The sequence below is a fragment of the Triturus cristatus genome, chromosome 8 (genome assembly GCF_964204655.1).
Source record: "Triturus cristatus chromosome 8, aTriCri1.1, whole genome shotgun sequence".
Lineage (NCBI taxonomy): Eukaryota > Metazoa > Chordata > Amphibia > Caudata > Salamandridae > Triturus > Triturus cristatus.
In genome coordinates this window covers 1,684,264,349-1,684,289,587 of record NC_140591.1, presented here as the reverse complement: position 1 = coordinate 1,684,289,587, position 25,239 = coordinate 1,684,264,349, and the positions used below count along the sequence as shown (strand labels likewise).

The 25,239-nt window shown below is 41.9% G+C and overlaps 1 protein-coding gene across 1 annotated transcript in view; it reads left to right on the top strand.

The window, feature by feature from the left end:
- LOC146808601 (tyrosinase-like) overlaps positions 1-7,427 on the top strand; it is a 30,474-nt gene extending 23,047 nt beyond the window's left edge. The window contains exons 3-5 of the mRNA XM_085623621.1: positions 1,550-1,763; positions 3,475-3,616; positions 6,056-7,427. Of these exons, the coding sequence (XP_085479747.1) occupies positions 1,550-1,763; positions 3,475-3,616; positions 6,056-6,266 (567 nt within the window). The 3' untranslated portion in view covers positions 6,267-7,427. The remainder of the gene's footprint in view (positions 1-1,549; positions 1,764-3,474; positions 3,617-6,055) is intronic.
- Positions 7,428-25,239: the final 17,812 nt, after the last annotated feature.

The window sequence follows — 25,239 nt, the reverse complement described above, 5'->3', positions numbered from 1 at the left end:
GTTGCTAAGACACATATCTGTACTGCCCACATTGCTGGGCACACAGACTCAACCCGGAGCACATTTCAGAGAACGGCCCATTTCACTTCAACTGGGAGGCCTATGGAGGCCATCTGGGCATGCAGGTAAAGGGTTTAACATGCCAACCTTTTTGGTCTGAAAAGACCGAAATGAACTGCTCTAGGTATGCATATGTTTGGCAAAGGAATGTCAAATACTGACATCAACTAGAGGGAAGAAACAACTTTGTAAAGTGATTGCACTGCTAAGTATAAAAACATGTATTTCCAGGAGAGGTTTGTGTGCGGGTTTCAAGTTCTGGCATTCTAAGGCGCACCCACAGCAATGTTTGTAGCCAGAAGCTAGTGTGCAAGACTGTCACATGCTAGATGTGTTTACATTTAGATGAGAGACAGGATCACATTGCTATAAGGTGTTATCAAGTTGCAAGTTGTGACCATCCAAAGAATACAATTGAGATGTGCTGATTAATTTTCTGAGCTAAAGTCCCGTTTGGACCATTACAAGTCAACACAATAAGGCACCAAACACACTCATTCACATGACACAGAGGAACAACTAATGCAGTACACACAGAAAGAATAACTCCTCTGACTGGGTTGGTAGGACACCTGCTAATGATAAATAATCCAATCACTTCTAAAACTCTGATCATTGGAAAATTATGTCAAACATAAAACATACATGGTCTTCGGCCACCCAGGCTGAGATGGACTTGTGCCATGGATTAGTAATTAAGAACTTCATGAGCTGAATATCACACAGGTACCCAGTGTTGTCACTATTTTACATTTGTGGCATTGTGCTGCTTTGTTTGATGGGTGTGATGTATCTTGTTTGGTTGATAATTTTTCTGTATATATTTAATTTTTTATGTGTCATAAAATTGTTTTTGTTTCATACAAATTACCAACTTTTCTATCTGTATTGTACTGGTAAATCGATATCTAAATGTTCCAACCAGACATGGTGAGCTTGTCCTTAAATGCTCTGCCAGGCTACCACAGCCTCAGGATATTTGCAAACTTCATTCTCACCTGGTTTTACAAGGTCAGTTCAGGGTGCAAAAGTTGAGCCTGGGGTAATAGCATCACCAACTCTGACTTCTTCTTTGGAGGACACAAGGGAGTTTGCATTGGAAATGGAATGAGCCCATTAGCTGCAATAGGGGCCAAAGAGTAGCAGCAGACCCCTGCTATGTAACTGAATATGATGGATCTCCTGTCTCTGAGTCCTGAGGCTCTTTTCAGGGCACTACTGACACCACAACCAAAGTTCATTCAAACTGCCCTTGCTCAATGATTTTAATAGGCCAACAAGGACCATTGACCAGGAAATTATAGACTTTGTGGCCCTGCTTTCTATAAGATCACTAAGAGGTCTACAGTGATCAGTCTTTAGGTGGAGGAGTTGTCTATGATGTATGAAGTAGAAAAAAAAATATTCTAACATGTACTGCCTCACACAATACAGCTCTCTCTTCTGACTTTCCAGCTTCTAAATTCTCTTCCTTCCATACCATTTCCAGAGTATATGCAGCGGGTTTAACTACCCTGATAAGTATTGCACAGTTGCAGAAGATAAGTGCAGATTGGAGCCTATTTTCAGGAACCCTGGTGCAGACCCCAACAACAGCCAGCTGCCCTCCGCTCAGCAAGTGCAGGACGTGTTGCAGTGGAAGGACTATGACACGCCTCCGTACAATATCACTTCGCAGCACAGCTTCCGCAACTGTCTGGAAGGTAGGTGCAATACGGTCTTTCACAAATATCTTGGTTGTGTGTGAAGTCTCTCTTCTTCTTTCACATATCTGATCAAAGAAGGAACGGATGGAGGAGGTAACATGAAGCCACATGTTTAAGTCTTTACTCTTTTCTATGGAGTGAATACAGTGAAAGGATGGAAAGTGCATCAGATCTCACGGTGTCAGTCAACAGCTGACCCTGGAACCTTTAAATGAGGAGACAATTCTCAGGTAGGGATGGGAAAATATTCTGTTTCGCTGGTGAAATTGGTGGCATTTTGGCAACTCCGCATTACTCTTGTAATGCTGAGTTCTGGACAAATTCTCGCAATCACCGCATGGCAGAATTTTTTCTCATGCACAGCTCCAGAATGGTAAATTGTCAAGCAAGATTTTGTGTCCCCACCGCGATTTCCAGTCCGGCCAGTTTTTTCTAATGCAGCAGGTCGCCATTATTTGTGGTTCATGGCCAGAAGGCCGCTGCTAAAGTAGAAAATCTACTTGAGCGGCACCAAAATCATCTCAAGTAGCTGCGCCCTCTGGTGCACCATTGGTGCTGTTTGTGCTGATATTTCAGCATGGAATGCGTTCCCAAGACTAAATCACAGCTTTGGCAGCACAACGTGCCTATTTCTGGCCATTGGCGGAACTCGGCAGAACCTCACGGAGGTTCTATGTAAGTTCGCTGAGTCAAACTCCGTGAGTATCACCCTCGCCTATTTCCAGTGCTGTAATAAGTGTGTCATAATTCTCGCTGCACCAGAGGACACTCTGAAGCATGATTGACTGCAGAGGTTGAAGCTTCACTGCTTTACCTAAAGGCTACTACTGGAGCAATAGAAGGGAAGCTGAGGGGACAAGACCTGATTTGGTAACGAGTTGGGATGAAGGAAGCAGAAAAGATAAACAAGATCTACATTTGTGGCCTTTAACTCACCCGTGTTAGAAACAGGGATTATATCAGGCCTTCTGTTATAAAATAGATAATCTTATACTCCAACTTGTGCAATAATTTGAAGCACAAGTGAACAATCAATTGCAAAGACTGACAAAGATCTCGACTGATGACCCACACCATTGGCCCCACTCTCCCAGTCACTCCCCAGGGACAATACCATGCACTCAACAAATCTTGCATTGAATAACTGTGTTCAGAGACAGGATTCTTCACCAGCAGCCTTTATACGTGGTGAACATTCTTGGAATTGAAGAACGCCCACTTACAACAAGCAGAGTCCTTATTGCAAGATATAGGATTAAATGAATATGTCTTAATTAAGGGGAATGCTAACTTTACGACTTTCGGTATTCACAAAGCGCATTTAGGAGTAGTATAATTAGGATTTTGTCTCAGATTACTTTTGTGAATCGGGCCCTAACTTTTTAAACTAATTTGCTGTTCCGGAGAGGCTCAGCAAAGCATTCCCCTTAATTAAGACATATTCATTCAATCCTAAATCTTGCAATAAAGACTCTGCTTTAAGACCAAAACGTAAGTTTAACTGAGACAAAATCCTAACTTTACTACTCCTAAATGCCCTTCATGTATACCGAAAGTCATAAAGTTAGGATTTTGTCTCAGATTACTTTTGTGAATCGGGCCCCATGTGTTTTATTTATTGCTCCTTGTTTCTCCTCATGAGTCTGTGTGTTCTAATATATTCATCAACTTTTCATACTAAAGATTCCATCACATTTTCCATTCATAGGCTTCGTTGATCCATCCAGCGGCAAGATGATAAGGCGGAGTTTGCACAACTTGTTCCACATGTACATGGGAGGAACAATGAGCCTGGTGTCCCTATCCGGCAACGATCCCATGTTCCTTTTGCACCATTCATTCATTGACAAGTAAGGCACAATCTATGGTTGAAAAATGTCTGAATGGACAATAAGAAAAAAACTGATGTTACAGCTACTGCATAAACACCTTGAGACAATTATGAGAGAGAGACAGTCCTCAAAGTGTAGGGACCACATGGACACAGCTCAACCACCTTGTCTCTGGCTTCTAAAGCAAGAACCTTTAAAGAGATGTTGTGCGTCTGTCCACGATGTACACACAGACTTTTAGGGTACATCCTTAGATTTCAGAAATAGATAATTGACATATTAGTGCGGACTGTGAACCGTGCAAATGTCCATTAATGGGCCCTTCATGCTGCCCAAAAGCCAACACCAAGAAATGCATAAGGTGAGTTAAAATCAAGCAGGCAAGCCCCCTTGAGCCTTCTCATTGGGTATTCTGAGAAACCCAGTTATAGCGAGTTACCAGAGTTCAGTGTCGACTCAGTGATCGCATCCACACATAAACAGCCCATCATTACCCTCAAGCTACATGGTATGCATTCTGACAGCTGGCCAGTGCTTGTCTAATCCACTGGCACCCCATTACGTCTGCTGGAGTGTGTTGCACGTTCTATCAGCTAGACATAGCAAATGGTCCCATTGACTGCAGCCGCATTTAACTCAAAGTATATGTTATATATTAGAACATTGGAATTTTGAGCTCTCCAGTCAATGCAATAGTGCAGCATCAGCCTATGAGAAACGGTATAGACCACTGCTCACAACAGTACAATGTCCTAATACACAGCCTCTGCATTCCAAAATATATGGATTGGGCAGGTGAAAGCAAAACGCAGAGCATGCGCAGCAGGACAAACAGGAGCCTTCCCCCGCTCCCTTCGCCCGTGGCTCACAGTATCATTGGAGCCTTGCACGGAGGGAAGGGGAAATTCTGCTCAGGTCCTGGGTCTCCCTGGATCGGCTGAATGACAAAGTCAGTTTATTCGAGCTAAGGGCGTGCCGGGGGCTGACTTCTGCTTCCTTTCCCAGCTATTGTTGTGAAGGTTCAGCAGCTAACAGCTGTGGTCCTGCAAACTGCTGTTATCTGCTGAACCATCACAGCAGCAGCTGTAAAACAAAGGCTTTGGAGCCTCGGGCGGCTCAACCCACCCCGGGCTCCGAGAGGCCTTTGTTTTTGCGTTAGGAAATTCTGACCTCATAAGGTATAATGTTTTAATAGCCGTCTAGCCCACCATAGCGAGCTATACTGGCCATTAGAACACTAGAATGTTGAGAGCTCTATTGAAGATAATGGAGCAGCTCCAGCATTCCAATGTTTCTCTTTCTCACCTTTTAATTTAGAACATTCTGCCCTTAGTGGGTGGAATGTTCTAAAATCCCTTAGGCCCTTCTGCCTCTGGCTATACCCTTCCTGCACAAAAACAATCCTGCCTACAACACAGGCACCCTTGCACCATGACGCAAGGGTACCTGCATTGACTCTACGCAGCCAAACGTACGCTTTCACAGACGAGGACAGACGCGTGCCACATAATGGTAAATATGGCACATTACCGCCCTTTCCCTTTTTCGCCGCAAGGTGCCTTGCTGCGCTGCGTAAGAGAGAAAGTGCAGGAATGGGCTGTATTTACCATTATACGGCGCACTCCATTCCTTTCTTAGCACTGGCACTTTTGCCTTCCTAGCACCAATGCAGGCACCCTTACGTAATTTCAGTGGTGCCTGCATTAAAGGCAGGATTGTTTCAACCCTCAGAGGCATTTTCCTCTTTCTAAGTGTGCTGCATAATGCAAACAACAAGAAATAAAGATATTTCTCCTCAATGCGTCTCTGGTGGAGAGGTGTACAATTCTGACACATTTCCCGGTCTACCAATGTTGGTGAATCTGGGATTGTGTCAGAATCCATGGGTGGATGCGTGGGCACACCCATGCTTCATCCATGGCACACCTCCCTCCCACAGAGTAACGCAAGGCAACGATTTGTGCTGCCTTGCATTACTCTAGATGTATGGAACCACTCAGGCCCACGCAAGGTGGCCTTCCGTGGCTTGATAAATATCATTTAGCTTTTGTGTCACCCCTGGCGTGGTGCAACGCTGACACAAAACCTTCATAAATGTGCCCAGCAATGTGTACAACTGGGGCTAACCAGATTTCCCCTGTCTCAGCGCCACATTTACTTTCCCTGATATTTGGTACATTCTACCAGCCAGAGCTAGCCTCATTTCCAAATCATCGCCACAGCATTTTCCTCTGTGTACTCCTCTCAGGTAACCTGGCAGCTGAATCTGGACTATTATCACATCCATTTCTACCAAATGCTCTTCTCCCTCACCTGCATGTCACATGTTGTAAGAGATGGATTGTCCCCAGTCAGAGTCATTAATTAACACGGAATTCCCTCCTTCATCTCAATGTTATCTCTTCTAATGATTGCATGTTCTTGCCCTATTAACAACTGCATCTTCTCTTTCTGCAGAATATACGAACGCTGGTGCGTGAAATACAACGCTACCAGGGAAATGTACCCGAAGAGCAAAATATATGGGCACGGCCAAAATGATTTCATAGTGCCCTCCATACCTCCAGTAATGATCAAGGACTATGTGAGACAAGCAGCAAACTTTGGATACAAATATTCTGATTATGATCCGTCTAGTAAATCTTCAAACACAAATGTGAAAGCATAGGACAGTTTTAAACATGAAGACCCAGGTGCGCATCCCCGGAGGAGGTAGTAGTTGTTTAACAGTGTAAGAGTGACATAGGACAAATCTAGCAAAAAACAGGGGTTGGAATGACTGCAACAGGACATTTTATCCAGAGGGTTAGGGGGCGAAGACATTACTTACAGTTTAAGGAATACCAGTGACTTCTCCACTATTGTCCAATCCATTTCTTTGCTCCTACAATTGGAACGGTCATTCCACCTCCAACAGTCCTGCTGAAAGTAGGACAGGAGACCCCTCTCACTCAAATTGCTCACATACCACGAAACATGACCTCAGACCTCCTGCTCTCTTTGGATATGGACTTGATGGGAGTTTTATTCTGCTGATTCTCTGCTAGGAGTGTGATACAAAGATCTACCTCATTACCTGCTCTTATGAAAGAATCCTGCTTCTACTCGCAATGGATATGAGTCCTAGACAGCTATTCATTACTTTGACAACCCACCTATTATATTTCATGGACCTTCTTCTCTCATCAGTTGGAAAATGAGCATCTCTTTCATTACCTCCACTCTCTCCTGAGAGGACTTACTTAGAACCTACAATAGCACTCAGGATGATGCAGGTTTAGCACTTATTCTTGCCATTGAAACTTGCAAATCAGAGGCCCACAAGATGTCAAGGACTCCTTGGAACAGAGGTTATCCGGGTGTCGCCATACAGTCATCCACCTTCAGCAGACGCTGCAGTGAATTAGCGTATGTGCTTTATTGGTCCAGCAGTTGCCAATTCACCCCATCACCAACTTTTAAGCCCAGTATCAGAGGGTCCTCTTTAACAATGTGCAACAACAAATATTGTCAATACATTTTACAATTGTCTCATAAATGATCCTGGTTACTGAGCCTTACAAGGCACTGCTCAGCACCACCCTTTGCACATGCTCTTGACGGCTCATCCTTCTTGTGTAAAATCATATAACATGATTTCTAAACTGATTCACTCAACTTGCCCTTTTTGTCTTTTCAGTCAACTAACATTTGTAAAGTTATTGTATTAGTTGTATTATTTTGATGATTGTTACTCTTGATATGTGTATTTATCATGCATGGGAAAATGACATTTCTTGCTGCATTAAGTATAGTTAATTTGATCAATAAATGGCTACTTCTAATATGAGTGGCGTTCCACCTTTTTTTTTTATTTGGTCTTCCTCCTCTCCAGGCTCCATCACATACCACACTGCATTTCCTAAGTGTTTCTTCTGTGACAGTGTGACACATGTAGCACCCAATGCCACCCCACTGATTTACACTGGATAGGTCAGTGAGGGAGAGGAAAGAACAGACTGCCAGGTGTCACCAGGAGATTTGAACGGATGTATGGAGGTAAAATGAGGCACTTCTATGTGCAACAGCTACATAATCACCCTCGAGAACCCCTTCGAAAAATTCTTCCTTGTTACAAATAGCAGGCCTGGGGCACTAGCATGTCTCTCCAGGCTATTCTGTGTTATACAGCTAAAATAAGAACTGTTGCTTGCTAATTTTTGCTCTTAGTTTTCATTTTATTAAACTATTGTGAAAATGAATGAACACGTGCATCACACAACTCTATTTTCAGTGTGAATGTCATTCAGTCTCAGACTTCCCATTTCATCTTCTAACCACTAACTGTGAGAATCACCATCAAGATACTAACTTACCCAGTCATAAGCAAGAAGAATTTTGACATGTTTCGGCATGTTTTCCAACTTCACATGCCTTCATTAGGGCAAAAAGGTAAAGCAGTTTGAAAATGATGAATATTTATCAGCTGTGAGAGATCTCTCATAAACAGAGAATACACTGTTTAAGTTGTATTCCATTATCAATATGCCTTCCTTTCTATTGCATGTAGCAGAGATTGATTTCCCTTCTCAACTAATCTTTGAAAACAGACCATTGCAGTGAGCTGAGGATATCCCTGACCTGTGTCTTTGTATATCGATCACTGTAGTTCTCTTTAACATCAACGTATGCTATTCTTATCTAGAAATAGAGCACTCTGCAGTAAATTATTTAGATTTTTTTTAAATTTCTTTATTAGTAGCCATATTTCTTCAGGAATCCAAATCATTAAAAGTAAAATCCTTTCTAAATATAACCCCAGAATGGAAAGGTCTTTGTCAATGTATTATTTCAAAAAGTGTCTACTGGCGATCTATCTCATTAGTTTCTTCACAATGTTAATATCTCCTTCCAAAGACATCACTCTTAATGGACCATAAGTTATAGGGACAACTAGATTGTTGATTAAGATAGCGAAGGTCACCTGTCACTCAGAGATGCAATTGGCACCCTTCAAGCCTGGGTGAAATATCAATGACAAAAACACGGTCCCACATATATGTTAAAACCCAGTAAACAATCAATCAATCTTCTTTGGTTTCTCTTTTCTTAATTTCTTTTTTTCTTTTTTCATTATGATGAATACTTAGCCAACACGTGTTTCGGCACCTGGTGGGCACACTATCCCGCAACTTGATCAAGGCTCAATCTTTTGTTTGTGATGCTTCTCTTTTGGTGATAATTCCATCCCAAACAATAGTTAAATACAAATTGTGTCCAAGTATTGTATTGTTCTTGGTGACCCAGAAGCCCTCCTGTTACTACCAGTAAGTCCAACACAACAGGATTCCTGGGAACTGGCCAGAGTCCCGGCCTTTTTCGCCCCCACTCTGCAAACACGACTACTAGTTAAAAAACGTAGAAATTCACTTAAAAAACACATATTAGAGGAACGTTATAGTTAGAAAATAGAATTTGAAAAATCTTAGAAATGTACCTAAAAAAACAAAAGGTTACAGGGTCATTATATTTAGGAAACAGAGTTTAAAAAAACCCATATAAATTAACAGAAAAAAACAAAGGTTACAGGGACACTATACTCCTGCTTAGATTTCACTCGTACAAAACCAGTAAAATTCAGCAGTTATAGTTGCCTAAGCTAGCTATAATTTATGCCCACGCAATACACTGCTTATGACCTCAAATATTAAATCACTTATGACATAGTCAGTGACATCACTGAGGACATCACTGGTGACATCTGAAATGACATCACTCAAGACATCATTGATATCATCTGAAATGACATCACTCATGACATAACTCATGACATTATCCACAGAACCATTCAAACACTCACTTAGACCACATACAACCTCTTGTATGCCTACTCATACACCCACACAACCACTCACATACCCATTCAAAGACCCATACCAGTACTCACACATTCACTCACTCGCCCAAGGATCCACTCACATACCAACTCAGTTACTTTTACAGCCTCTCAACACAGCTACTCAGTCACCTATACATGCACTCACACTCTTGTTCACACACCCACAAATCACTTACATACCCATTCACACATCCATAAAGGCATTCACACATGTGCTCCCTCACCCATACAGCCATTCACAAAGACACTCACTCAAATACAGCCATTCACAGGCCAACTCACTTAACTAAATACCCACTTAAACAGCCCCTCACTCACCCATACAGTCACTACACACACACACTTACCCACCGATAGAGCCACTCATCTATACAGCCAATGACATACCCACTCACTCACTAATACAGCCACTCACTGAGTGTCTCACTACCCACACAGCTACACATACACCCACGTAAACACCCATTCAGACACCCATACACACAAGGATACATACAGTCACACAGCCACTCACATAATATATGTGAGAAGTAGAATCCCTCAGTGGTAGTGCACCTAGTATACTGATTTAACGTTTGTATTATATATAGTATATATTTTTAACACCCATAAACTCTTAAAAACTGTTATACACACTTGATGATGTCATCTATGATGTTATCGGTGATGTCATTTGAGATGTGATCAATGATGTCATCAGTGATGTCACTGAACATGTCATGATTGATGTAATATGTGAGGTCGTAAGCAGTGCATTGCAGGGGCATAAGTTATAGGTAGCTCAGGTAACTATAACTGCTGAATTCTACTGGTTTTGTACAAGTGAAATCTGAGCCTAACTATAACGTCCCTGTAACCTTTGGTTTTTTTAGTAAAATATATATATATATATATTACCTACTGGCGGTCGCCAGTAGGTAGTTATAGTTAGGACCCTCTTACCATAGGAAATCCGCAACATTCTATTTTGAATAACTTTGGCGCCGGTCGACGAATCCTCGCGAAATTTTCAAAATAGGTGGGGCGTTGAGCTCCGCTCCTACCCTGAAAGTCTCGGGGGGATTCGTCAAGCGGGTGCTGAGATAAAAGGGGGGTCCCAAAACGCGTTTTTCCCATGCATTTTTCCGTAGGACCTTTAGACAGAGCTACAGCCCGAACGGCTGAACAGAATTAAATGAAATTTGGCAGAGAGGTAGTCCTCAGGTCAAGGAAGTGCCTTTTGTAGGTTTGGTGTAAATCTGTTCAGTAGATTCTGAGAAAATAGCCTTTAAATCAATATATATATCTGAGCCAGCTTACGGTGCGCTTACGGTGCGCTTACCGTACGCGTACGGTGGCGTGCGCGAGCGCGATTCTGATTGGCTCTTAGATCTTAGTAAACATTCGAATCGGTCGAAACCAGGAAGCAGCGGCCGCCATTTTCTCTCTCGCACTCTGAGTGGGCCAGCAAAAATGAAGCCAAAAAATGTCTAAAGGGGCAGTATATTGAGATCATAACCACCCAGCATTGATATAGGGGTCCCCAAACAACCCCCAAGGCCCAAAAAAATGTTTTAGTTTTTTTTCGAAAAATCGCCGATTACGCTTACCGTACGCGTACGGTAACATTTAAAAAAAAAAAAAAATTATACACACTCTCCCCACCCCGTGTGCAAATGGTGCCTGAAGGGCACCATTTGTGCAAGGCATATTACATGTGTGAAATTAATAAAGAATACATTTCACAACGATGCGCATAATATGCCCCCCATGTGCGCACGGTGCGCGAAGCGCATCGTGCGTACATGGCCCATCCCGCATAACGTGGGCACGCGGTGCGCACAGCGCACCGCGTGACCACTGTGCGTGCACGGCACTAACTGCGTAAAGTAGGTGCGCGAAGCGCACCGTGCGTGCACGGAACGAACTGCGTTAACTGGGCGCGCATGCCACGAATGGCGTAAAGTAACTTAGCATTTAAAAAACCGTACAAATTCACTGAAAAAACCATAGGTTTCACACACGTTATAGTTAGGAATTAGCATTTAAAAAACCTTGCAAATTCACTGAAAAAACCATAGGTTTCACACAAGTTATAGTTAGCTGTACATTTCACTCGTAAAAAACCAATGAAATTCCCCCGTTATAGTTAGTGCAGGCAACTATAACTCACGCGACCGCAATCCTCTGCTGATGACATATGTGTCTTTATGAGAAAAAAATATTTGTAATATATGTATAGCTAAAATTTAATGGAAGAAGACATGGGCAAATAAGTGTCTAAATACAGTATTAGCATCAGCAGAGGATTGCGGTCGCGTGAGTTATAGTTGCCTGCACTAACTATAACGGGGGAATTTCATTGGTTTTTTACGAGTGAAATGTACAGCTAACTATAACTTGTGTGAAACCTATGGTTTTTTCAGTGAATTTGCAAGGTTTTTTAAATGCTAATTCCTAACTATAACGTGTGTGAAACCTATGGTTTTTTCAGTGAATATATATATATATATATATATATATATATATATATATATATATATATATATATATATATATATTATCTACTGGCGATCGCCAGTAGATAGTTATAGTTAGGACCGTGTTTCCATAGGAAATCCGCAACAGTCTATTTGGAATAACTTTGGCACCGGTTGACGAATCCTCACGAAATTTTCAAAATGGGTGGGGCGCTCCGCTTCGCTCCTACCCTAAAAGTCTCGGGGGGATTCGTCAAGCGGGGGCTGAGAAAAAAGGGGGGTCCCAAAACGCGTTTTCCCCATGCAATTTTCCATAGAGTCCTTTAGTCCAAGGTACAGCCCGAACGGCTGAACACAATTACTTGAAATTTGGCAGAGAGGTAGTCCTCAGGTCAGGGATGTGCCTTTTGCAGGTCTGGTGTCAATCTGTTCAGTAGTTCCTGAGAAAATCAAAAGTAAAATCATATATATATATGTGGGCGGAGCCTAACCACACATCTCATCCTGAGATCTGATTGGCTGTCAGCACTTCATCCAAGAAGTGTTGGCAGCCATCTTGGGACCAATATGCATGATAGCACCTCATTAAAAAGCATTGCAGTTAATAGAAGGTTTTAAGACTTTAGTTACATTATAAATCATTTTTTGATGGTACCATACTCATTTTAGGAATTGTGGTATGTTCTAAGGTGATTTCACCATGTGAAAAAGCCTTCTGCTGGGATATCATGATTGAGAGAAAAATATTTTCTCATGCTTTTCCCACAGAGGTTTGGAAGGTGATCAATAAGCTAAACTGAGAGCTTATTTTCTGTAAATTCACATTATCTTTCTCAGTCATGTGAGAATGAAGTCTGACATTCTCAGTAAAACATGTACATCCAACAAGGGCAAAGACTGTCAGTGATTCCTTTGTGTTCTACTGCAGCTTCCCAGAGTGTTCCAAAGAACAACTAGAGCGCTAACAGTCCTACTTATGATAAACGTATGGCACACCTGAAGCCATCTTGCTTGGATTAATGTGGTAACTCTTAAAACATTTAATTTAAAAAGGAACAAAATTAGGGGGTTCATTTTTCCATTAAAAGTATGATTAGTGCTGCAGAAAGAAAAATTAGGGCACATTTTGAGTGACTTCTCAAATCCTCTTCTATTTCATTAAAAAATTCTGACATGCAGACTGAAACATGCACTTTCAATACCAGCAGCAGTTTTCCCTGGTGAGCAGTAGCTTTACTACAGTGATCTAATGAGCAAAAAGAGTGCTAACATTCTGAATGTATGGCAAATGTGTAACACATCTGAATGCCTTTGGAATCAAAGTAAAAAACTGAAAGTATTTCCTACTGAGGAGACTGCAGTACATGAGGAAATTAGGAAACTTCATAACAAATAAATCTCCCAAGATGGCCACCGGAGACAAAAGAGCCCAAATGTAGCCCAAAATCACCCAGATGTAGCCCAAATATAGCCCAATGACAGAAGTGTGCAAAACACTTATTATTTTGTGTTTTTGCAGTGTTATATAGTGCAGACTTGTCAGGTATTGGAGTGCTTTACATGAGCATTGGTTACATCACACAAGAACAAATTCATTTTGGTTGTAGACATGGGGAGACTAAGTGATTTGACCAGAATCACAGAATGTCGAGCTGAAGCAGAAACTCCAACCTGGTTCCCCAGTTGCAAAGTCTGCAGTTCTGGAAGTAACACCACATCCTCTCCCCTAAGTGCAGCATTTAATCAAGTGGTCAACTGGATAAAAAAACATAAAGGTAACAAATAATTTAAAAGTGCTTTCTCGCTATTTGAAAACTCAGAAAATATGTCCTTATTTTAGTCTTTTAGACCACTAACCATAATTTTGATGCCAATAAGACCCTCTCATATATGTAATTTCTAAAGGAAATGCTCTAGGTATTACAGTTTTGATTACATCAAGATGACGTCAGGCGTTCCACACTTTTGTAATAAATATAGAATGTTAGCAATCTAGTTGTTCATTAGGATACTGTTGAGAGGCAGAGGCCAGGGGCACGGACTCTGAAAATTGAAGGCAGGTAGTAGGGTGCAAAGGCAACAATTTAACCACACTGAGCAGGCAGGAAGGGCCGTGGCAGCACAACAGACTATGGAGGGCAGTGGAAAGGGGGGCAGGGGCAACAAACCAACAATACAGGACTTGCAAGAGAGGCTGTGGCAATGTAATAGACCATTGTGGGCAGAAGAAAGAGGCAATGGTAGTACAACCATACATGCCAACAGACCCGATTCAGCCAGGAAACATCCAATGTTTTTAAGCTCAAATGGGCTTTATTTTATCTGTCTCCTGTCTACAATCTCCTCTTTTTCAATGTAACTCAAAGGGGAAAATCAATACCCCAGTTTTTTTTCAAAATCTCCCTCTTACCAAGTTCAAAATGTTCGCAAGTATGGTACATTGGATCATGGAAGGAAATGGGGTAGGGAAATGGACTTGGATAACAGAGGACAGGAGGGACATGGAGAGGTGCACCAAACTGACCCTGCAGGGCAGGCATCAGGGTTTGCAGCAGCACAATACACCACACAGGGCCTGCGGGACGGGAGTGCAGCACAACAATCCATAGAAAGCAAGAGGGAGGGGACAGGACCATGCACATGGACAACAGAGAACAGAGGGGCAAGAGGCAGGACCATAATGGACAGACAGGAGAGAAAGCTGCAGCATAACAGACCATAAAGGGCAGGAGGGATGGATCAGGGGCATTACAATGGAACAGACAAGCCAGGAGAGAGGGAGCAGGGGTCTGCACATGTAAACAGAGGGCTGGGGGCAATGGGGCAGGGCAGGAGCAGCAAGATATCCATGGAGGTCAGGCAGGATGGGCACTAGAAGCAAGACACACCATGAAGAGCAACAGTGAGACTGTGATGGCATACACACAGACCATGGAGGGAAGGTGGGAGGGGTTCAGGGGCAGCTAACTGACCACACAGGGAAGGTGGGAGGGGCCATGGCAGCACAGAAGACCATGCATGGCAAGTGGGAGGGTTAGTGGTAGCACAATGGCTATGATGGGCAAGAAGGAGGGTGCAGGGGCATGCACAAAAGACGATGGAGGATAGAAGGGAGGGTCAGGACCTGTGCACAGACAAGAAAGTTCAGGAGAAGGGGCCTCACAACAGACCGCACGGGGCAGGCAGGAGGAGCAGTTGCAGCACAACAGACCAGGGAGGGCAGAAGGGTGTGGCAGTACAATGGACCATGTAGGACAGGAGGAAGAGGATGGGGGCATGGCATGTGGACAGGCAGGGTGGAGGTGGCAGGGTCAGGTTACAGTCATCTGACAATGCTAGGCAGGTGGGAGGGGAGTGGCAGCTCAACAGAACACTCAGAGTAGATAGGAGTGGCAGGTCCATGGAACATGGTGGGCAAAACGGATGGAGCAGGGGCATACACAAAGACATCGGAGGGCAGGAGGAAGGAGAATAGGGGCAGCAAGCTAAGCACAGAGTTTAAGCAGGAGGTCAATGATGGGGCATAGAATTGGGCAATGGAGGGCAGGAGGAGTGGACTGGTACATCATACTAAATTGAGGGCAGTGGCAGCACATCAGACCATGCATGACAGGAGGGAGGAGGCTAGTCCATGGATTCAGACAACAGAGGATAGGGAGGAGGGGATGGGGCAGCAAGCTAACTGTTCAGAGAAGGCGGGTATTAGGAACTTTATTGTTTTTAAAACGTGTGTCTGTGCGAACTACTTAAAATATGAACAAGTAAGCAGCATAATCTCACTTTTATTCAGGAAGAAGAGGACCTTTGTGACTGTGACTCCGGGCTCACTTGGCAGAAATACCCCCTGACCCTCCACCCCCTATTGCAAAATGTAATGCCCGTGAAAAGGGTAGGTGAACACAGTGTTATATAGAACATAGTCCTGAGAGCACGATTGAAAATGAAAACTAGATATAGTGTATGGTATAAACTATGCACCAAAAAGTGTGATATAAGATGAACCGGGCGTGAAATATAATATGCAATACATTGTGCGCAATGACAGATTCATTGGAGAGCGCGAGATAGCACAGGCACTAGCGTGTGCTATGCGATATGCGCCTTGGAGTGTAATATGCACAGGGCAGTGTTGTGTAACCTAACTAGTCTCTAAAGTTGTAATATAAAATATGTGCTTGGAGTGTAACGTTGCATATGCACTGTGACAAAGATATGGATCCCAGATTGTAATATGTATGGCATAGCAGTGTGCGTTATAACATAGGCATCGAGGAAGGCACGTTAGATGGGGCAATATAACCTGTGCGAAGACAAGTGTGGCATGACATATTCACGGGGTGGTGTTACAGTGCACATGGGCTAGAGAGTGTCATAGCATATGCACTAGCTAGTGGAATACAACACAGAGGTGTGTGGCACTCAGCAGGCAATGGTGGGTGTAACACAGCATTGGGCTCTGCCAGGAGCGTGCTGTGACTCTCAAGTGATGTTCGTCCCCTTTCCAGAGAGTAAAATAAAAAGTATTACACATCCGGCAGTGGATGTGTGTTTTATTAACCGTGAGGGGGGTTTCTTGCATAGTTTTGTTTGAATTTTTGTCGAATCCCCTTTGAATGGCTTGGTGTGCATGTGTATTAAATGTGCCCGTCAATAGCTACCCATGTTTGTATAAATAAACGACAAGGGTGTCTACCGGGATTAGGCACGGTAGGGCATCAGACATGTCAGAGCTTCACTAGTGGTGTAAATACATTCCACGTGGATTCATTGTATGCATAGTCGCCTTTTAATGAAGATCACGCAAATCGTCATGGTGTTAGGTACATACGGTTTGTCCAGCATGTCCTAGGTGTGTCTATAAATATATATTTTTTAAAAATAATAAAAAACAGTGGCCGGCCCTGGGGATTGGGGTCAAAAAAATATAATTAGGAGACAGGCCCTGGGGGATGGGGTCATCAGGCCCAATAAATTAGAATAAGAAGGGGAACCACACAGCCCCCCTTCTTAAAAAATTAAAATAAATAAAAGACTGGCATCATGCCGGAGGCCACGCCCCCTCCTTTCAGCACTCTGCAAACGCGCCCCCTGGCGAGTTGTAAGTTGGGGAATTAATTCCTCTTCAATACTGAGGGTCCCTGAGGGCCAACTAGCCCAACAGGCATCTCCAGTATGCACCAGGGAGCTGCGCTGCAGACAAGTGTTCTGAGGCCAAGCCCCTTTTTACACCTCTCTGCAACGCAGCTCTGTGGCGCTTACTGGAGGTACCCAGTGGTCTAGTTTGACCCTAGGGACCCTTAGGATTCAAGGGGACTTAATCTCTCAACTTAGAACAGCCACAGGGCGCGTTTACACAGTGGTGAAGGGAGGGGACGGGGCCTGAGGTGACGTGTGCAAACACGCACTATGGCACGTTTTAAATTGGGGATATAATTTTCCTTCAATACTGAGGGCCCCTGGGGGCTAACTAGCCCACCAAGTGCTTCCAGTAAGCGCCACTGAGCTGCATTGCAGAGAGGTGGTCCAGGCCGTGCCACTTTCTACACCTCTCTGCAACGCAGCTCTGTGGCACTTACTGGAGGTACCTAGTGGGCTAGTTGGACCCTAGGGACCCTCAGGATTCAAATGAACTTAATCTCCCAACTAAAAACGGACACAGGGCGTGTTTACACAGTGGTGAAGGGAGGGGACGAGGCCTGAGTTAACGTGTGCAAAAACGCCCTGTGGCCTGTTTTAAGAGGTAGTTTTAATCCCCCTGCCCTATTATATACTAGGGGCTTACAGAGGAGGTCATGGTAATCACAGGGGGACCCCAACGCATAATGTTCCCTAGTATATGTAGGTGTTTTCACTGTATTCTAAGTGTCTTTTAACATAGCACTGGCTCTAGGACTGGTTAGTCAGACTCAGTTACCACCTGTATCCGTCTGAAAAAGTTGAGGGTACAGGATGATTTTGCAACAAGGCTTCTTTCTGCTCTTCTTTTTGTTCTTTCTGCACGTTATCCTTCTTCCTGCACTTTTCTTCGTCTTTGAAGACTTCTGTTGCTCCTTTCTGCACTTCTTTTTTTTCTTTCTGTGCATTTTTTCTTCTTTCTTCACATGTCCTATCTCTGTAGGCATAGTTAGAAATTAGCATTTAAAAAACCTTTGAAATTCACAGAAAAAACCATAGGTTTCAGGCACGTTATAGTTAGGAATTAGCATTTAAAAAACCTCAGAACTTCACTGAAAAAACCATAGGTTTCAGGGGTGTTAAAGTTAGCTGGACTTTTCACTTGTACAAAACCATTGAAATTCCCCCGTTATAGTTAGTTCAGCTAACTATAACTCGCGCGCCCGCAATGCACTGCTGATGACGTCACATATTACATCACTCATGACATGGTCAGTGACATCACTCATGACATCGCTGATGACATCTCAAATGACATCACTGATGACATCACTGATGACATCATCCTTGTGATAGAGTGGCAGACCTCCTCTCACCCTAATATAACCTTTGATACACACATTCAAAAATAGAGACTAAACTTTTCAAAACAATGGACATACCAATACCAGTTACAACAACCTCTTCAGTAATTCTAAGATCCACATACAGATCCACTCATTCACCAACAGTCCTATACAGTCACTCATACATGTATTCACTCATCATATGTACTCATACACCTATACATCCTGTTACACAATGCCACTCATCCATAGAGTTACTCACACACATAGTCACTCATGCTAATAAAGAATCAAACATACATTTATTTGCATATACAGTTATACACACACCACCACACTTACTTCTACGGAAACTTAGACATACTTAGTCTTTTAAACAATCACTTATAGAAACACATACTTATTCATACCGGAACTCTTTAATCTCTCACTCTCACATATACTCACTTATATACACCAATAGTCACATATACTAGTTTAAAACATATGTAGTTACTCATAAAGACACTATTGAGACAGTCATTCACTCACTAACACACCCATACACACACTCATCCACCCATACAGTCCTGCACACATGCTGTCTTCAACACATACAAAGAGTGAGTCACTCATTCATGCACCTATGCACTACGTAATACCCCCCACCGAACCATGCAGACACTCAGACTGATACTCAAAAAACCAACTAATAACCTATATAGACACCCATGTAGCTACTCACCAACCCATGCAGCCACTTATACACAAAGTGAGAGACTGATACAGATATTTACATATTTAAACACTAAGCCATGTATTCACTATGATACACTTAATCAGTCAGTTACACAATCAATTTTTCAAAAAGAAATCATCCATTTAGACACTTATATACCCATTTATTCTTCCATCGACCTTGAGATATACATATATAAAACATATTTAATTTTCAGTGATGTCATTTGAGACGTCATGAGTGATGTCACTGACCATGTCATGAGTGATGTAATATGTGACGTCATCAGCAGTGCATTGCGGGGGCGCGAGTTATAGTTAGCTGAACTAACTATAACAGGGGAATTTCTAGGGTTTTGTACGAGGGAAATGTCCAGCTAACTATAACACCTCCGAAACCTATGGTTTTTTCAGTGAATTTCTAAGGTTTTTTAAATGCCAATTCCTAACTATAACGTGCCTGAAACCTATGGATTTTTCAGTGAATATATATATATATATATATATAAATGTATATGTATATATGTACATATATATATACAGATCATCAGATTTCCAACAGCAGCAGCTTAGCTGAAGAACGGGACACGGACACCAATTGCGTACAGGTATATTCTTCTTTTTAATTACTGGCACTGACCGACATAGCAGATGACGCGTTTCACCCAACTAGTGGGCTTGATCACATGACCAGATTATACTCTTTTTTTCATTTTGAAAGCACCCTCACCCTGCAAGTGTCATGTGACTTGATAAACAAAGAAGAAATACTCCACTTAAAAGCATGATATAAGCGAACTAGTTGATCATATTAAATAAATAAATACAGTATTGTGGGGCAAGTGATTCATAAATAGTAAAAAAGTTTTTACATAATAGAACCGTTAAAAAGGGAACACTTTGAAAATTTCTCAATGACTAGTATATGACGGTATGCATACAACATGTATAAAATCATTCAATTGAAATGTTGAAAGGGCATGCTTGTCATTTAGTCTAAACAGTTCATTAATTTCAGAAATATACACATATATATATGCAAGCTCAAACCTTCCAAAGGGTAATCATACCCTGAAATGAAGAAATCACTCATGGGGGTGAGTTCCGTTATTTTAATTGGACTTGTGCACAGACAGACGTGTTTTGGCAAAAACCACCATTATTTTAAACTTTACAATTCATCAGTAACATAGAGAAGGGACCAAAGCTACAATCTCATTTGGTTCCGCCATCTTGGCATGGTGTTTAAATCCTTATAAAATGGCATTTCATTATTAATTCAAGATCAAGTTGCATGCATTTAGAGTTTATAAACTCATCACGCCCTGTAAACTTAAAAAAATTCTACAAAGGTATAGCCCACTACGTAAGTACCGTAAGGCTCTCAACCATTCAATAAATAACAGTCTAATAGTATCTTGCCATTATTAGGGAATCTTTGCTTAACACGATAAATCATTCAAGCCCTGTATGGGCCAATATACCAAGACAAATTGTGTGTGAACATGTAAATCAGTTCCTTGTCCCTTATGTTATTGTAATCATTACAGGTTGGTATGTGTATAACTGAGGCAAATTCACCTGAGCACATTCATAGAAACATCATTAATCAGTGACCTTCGCTTGTGGTTAATAGAGAAGAAACATATATATATGTGCATGTGTATATAAAACCATGCACTCAATAGAATATAAATGTAGAAGAGAAATTGAGACAAGCAAATAAAGGAGAAAAAAGGAAAGGAAAAGGAAAGAGAGAAGATAGAGAGCAATAGTAAGCTTAAATAAGCTTGAATAGGCTAAGACATTAGGAAACCCAGATGTAACATTTCACAGATGTGTCAATACGAACTATCTAATCTCCTAAATGTACTGCTAATTCTTCACTGCTATTCATGCCCCTCGAGGTCTTAATCTGTAAGTCAATGATATAACGGGACTCACGACATCGTAGGTGCAGTATTCTGTCCCCCCTTGGATTTACTGGGACATGGTCGATGCAGAAGAGCCTTAAGAGATCCCTGTTCTGTCGATGTTCTTTATTAAAGTGTCTGGCAACGGGGTATGTAACATCCCCATTGCTGATCGCCCTCATGTGTTCCAGTATTCGGATCTTAGTAGAGTGTATGGTGCTGCCTTTATATTTCAGGCCGCACAGGCAACCCAAGCAGTATACAGTAAACGGTGTTGTACAGGTTAAGAATTTATTGATCCTTTTTGGTTTGTTCAGACCTGGGATCTCGAAAGATAGGACTCTCTTACTCTTACAGCAGACGTTACATTTTCTACAAGGAAAAAAGCCATTCAATGATGGCACCATTGGCTTTTGAACCTCTTTTGTCTGATGACTGTGAATAAGGCTGTCCTTGATGGATCTAGCTTTTCTAAAGGGGACTAAGGGACTTCCAGGTATGTCTTGCCCTATAACAGAGTCAGTTAGTAATATATGCCAGTTGTTTCTTGGAATGGTTCTCAACTCATTGGCATTATGTTCTAGAAATTTTAAAGGGCAATTGCCCAAAAAGAACTGTCCTGCCTTGAGTCCATCTTTATGGGTTATACAGGTACAGAGACTGGTTATATCCAACACCATCAATTTGTAACCTTCCTCCCACTTTATCTCACCGATCCGTCTCAAAAAGTCTTTGGTATCCCTGATGTAGGATATTAACTGCTTGACTTGTTGTGCTAGAAAATAGTCTATATATGTAGACATGTGTTCTAAACTTTCTACAAATTAATTAATATTATTAAAATATGTATATGCAACTATTCTCATCTATTACTAAAGAAAAACCTTCATTTCAAAAGATACAGACATATGCATATATAGTTTTCGGAATATGATGAGATATATGATGAGACCTGAGACATTTATTTTATTTTTATTTTACAGAGGTTTATATAGCACGAACTTGACCCGAATCGGGTATCAGAGCGCTTTACATAGCACCAGTTGCATTACATGAGGACACATTCATTTTTTCAGGCACGGGGAGATTAAGTGATTTGCCCAGAATCACAGGATGTTCAGCTTCATTGCCGAGACTCGAACCTGGTTCCCCAGATTCGAGGTAGACCGCCCTAGCCGTTAGGCCAACTCCTCTCCCCTAATGTCATGTCATATGTTTTTCCTTTATATTTGCCTAGGCCCAACACCCTGAGCATTACTAGAATGGTGAAGCAGTAGGACAAAAGTGATGTTTAAGGCATGTTAGGAGATGGATTAGTTATTACACTACTTTGTATAAGTCTGTGAAAAGGAACAGTTCAAATATACCACAAAAGTTTCATTATCTGCTTCAAATATGAAGTACAGTCTGTTAACTTTTAAGATCTACATGCCGTTGTGACTAAGGTATGTATGTACTTCAACATGTATTCTGATACGTATTATGCATATGAATATGCTACACATATAAAACACAAGTATATATCTAATTGGATGTTTCTTAAAGTATATGATACTCCTAGGAAAATATACAGACATATGCATGCATACTTTCAGGAATATGGTGAGGCTTATAGCTGACATATATGATACATTAATACTTTATATTTGGCTAGGTCCAACACCGTAACTAATCACAGAATGATGAACCTCCAGCACAAAAGTGAGGTTTAACAGATCTTAGTAAATGGATTAGTGATTAAGCTAATTTGTGTGAGTGTGTGGAAAAGTACTCTTAAAGTACACCGCATAAATGTAGTTGTGTGTTTAAAATGTGAAGAGCAGTCTCTCAAGTTAGAAGGTCTCTATGGAATTCTAACTGAAGTAAATGTCTGTTTACACATCTATTCTGATATGTGTTATGCATCTGAACTTGCAATATGTGTAAAACACAGTTATACATCCATTTTTATACTACTTTTATATATGAAATCATTATAAAAGGTACCGATACATGCAAGCACAGTTTGAGTTAGATGGTAACACTTACAACAGACACATAGGAAACGTTGCTCCTTTGCCCTTAACTATGCTCAATACTTGAATAGTAGTACAATAGTGAAGCAGAAGAATTAGAAAAGTGATGTTTAAAATAAGTTTGGTAAGAAATTAGTAATTACGCTACTTTGTATGAGTCTGTAGAAAAGTTCACTTGAAGTATGCCACATAAATATAAGTGTGTGTTTGAAATGTAAAGTGCAATCTGTCAACTTTTAAAACCTTTATACTCTTGTGACTGAGGTATATCTCTACTTCCATAGACATTTTGATACATATCATGCATGTGAAGTTGATAGACATAAAACACAGGTATACATCTCTGTGTATAATATTTTTGTATATGAATTTGGTAGAAAAAGGAACAAACATATGTATACATAATTTCAGGAATGTGGTGAGACCTACAGCTGAGACATGTGATAGTGTCTGAGTGATTGAAAGACTGCAACAGTAGTGCCTGGGTTATTGCATTAGTGCATAGGTAGTGCCTGGGTGATTGAATGAGTGCAGGGGTACTGCCTGGGTGATTAGAGGAGTGCATAGGTAGTGGCTGGGTGAATTTATAACTGCATGGTTACTGCCTAAGTCATTGAAAGAGTGCATGGGTAATGCTTAGGTGATTGCATGAGTGCAGGGGTAATGTGTGGTAGATTGGAGGAGTGCATGAGTAATGTGTGGGTGATTACATGACTGCAGGGGTAATGTCTGGGTAGTTGTATGAGTGTAGTGGTAGTGCCTGGGTGATTGGAGGAGTGAAATGGCAGTGCTTTGGTGATTTTATAATTGCATGGGTACTGGTTAGGTGATTGGAAGAGTACAGGCATGGGTGATTTGAAGAGTACAAGGGTAGTGCCTGGTTCATTACATAAGAACATGGGTAGTGGCTGGATGATTGAAGGAGTGCTTTGGTAATGCCTGTATGATTGCATGAGTGCAGAGATAATGCCTAGGTGATTGCAGGAGTGCAGGGATAATGCCTGGGTGATTGCATGAGTGCAGAGGTAGTATCTGGGTGAATGCATAAGTACAGGAGGAGTGCCTGGGTGATAGGAGGAGTACTAGGATAGTACCTGGGTGATTGCATAAGTGCAGACATAGTGCCTGAGTGATTATATAAGTGCATAGGTACTGGCTGAGTGATTGGAGGAGTGCATAGATACTGACAGGGTGATTGGAGGAGTGCAAGGGTAGTGCTTGGGTAATTGAACCAATGCATAGCTAATGCATTGGTGATTGCATGAGTGCAGGGGTAATGTTTGGGTATTAGAGGAGTACATAGGTAATGCCTGGGTGATTGTATGAGTGCAAGGGTAATGTGTGAGGGATTACAGGAGTACATAGGAAGTGCGTGGGTGATTTTATAAGTGCATGAGTACTGCCTGGGTGATTGCGGGCTACTGTTGTGGTACATTAGTGATTGAAGGAGGGCAAAGGTAGTGCCTGGGTGATTTTATAAGTGTATGGGTACTGCTTGAGTGATTACATAATTACAGGGATAGTGCCGACGTGATTGGAGGAGTGCAAGGGTAGTGCCTGAGTGATTATATTTGCATAGATAGTGGCTGGGTGATTGAAGGAGCGCAGAGGTTGTACCTAGGTGATTACATAAGTGCATAGGTAGTGCCTGAGTGACTTTAGAGGTGCATGGGTACTGGCTGAGTGATTGGAGGAGTGCATAGATTCTGACAGGGTGATTCGATGAGTGCAACAGTAGTGTCTGGGTGATTGAACCAGTGCATAGCTAATGCATTAGTGATTGCATGAGTACAGGGGTAATATCTGGAGGATTACAGGAGTACATAGGAAAAGCCTGGGTGATTGGATGAGTGCAGGGGTCATATCTGGGGATTGCAGTAGTATATAGGAAGTCCCTGGGTGATTTTATAAGTGCATGGATGATTGGAGGAGTACTGTTGGAATACCTGAATGAGTGAAGGAGCGCAAAGGTACTACCTGGGTGAATTTATAAGTGCATAGCTACTGGCTAAGTGATTACATAATTACAGGGATAGTGCTTAGATGATTGGAGGAGTGCAAGGGTAGTGCCCGAGTGATTATATAAGTGCATGGGTAGTGGCTGGGTGATTGAAAGAGTGCAAAGGTAGTGACTGGGTGATAACATGAGTGCAGGGGTAGTGCCTGGGTGATTGTATGAGAATAAAGGATAGTGCCTG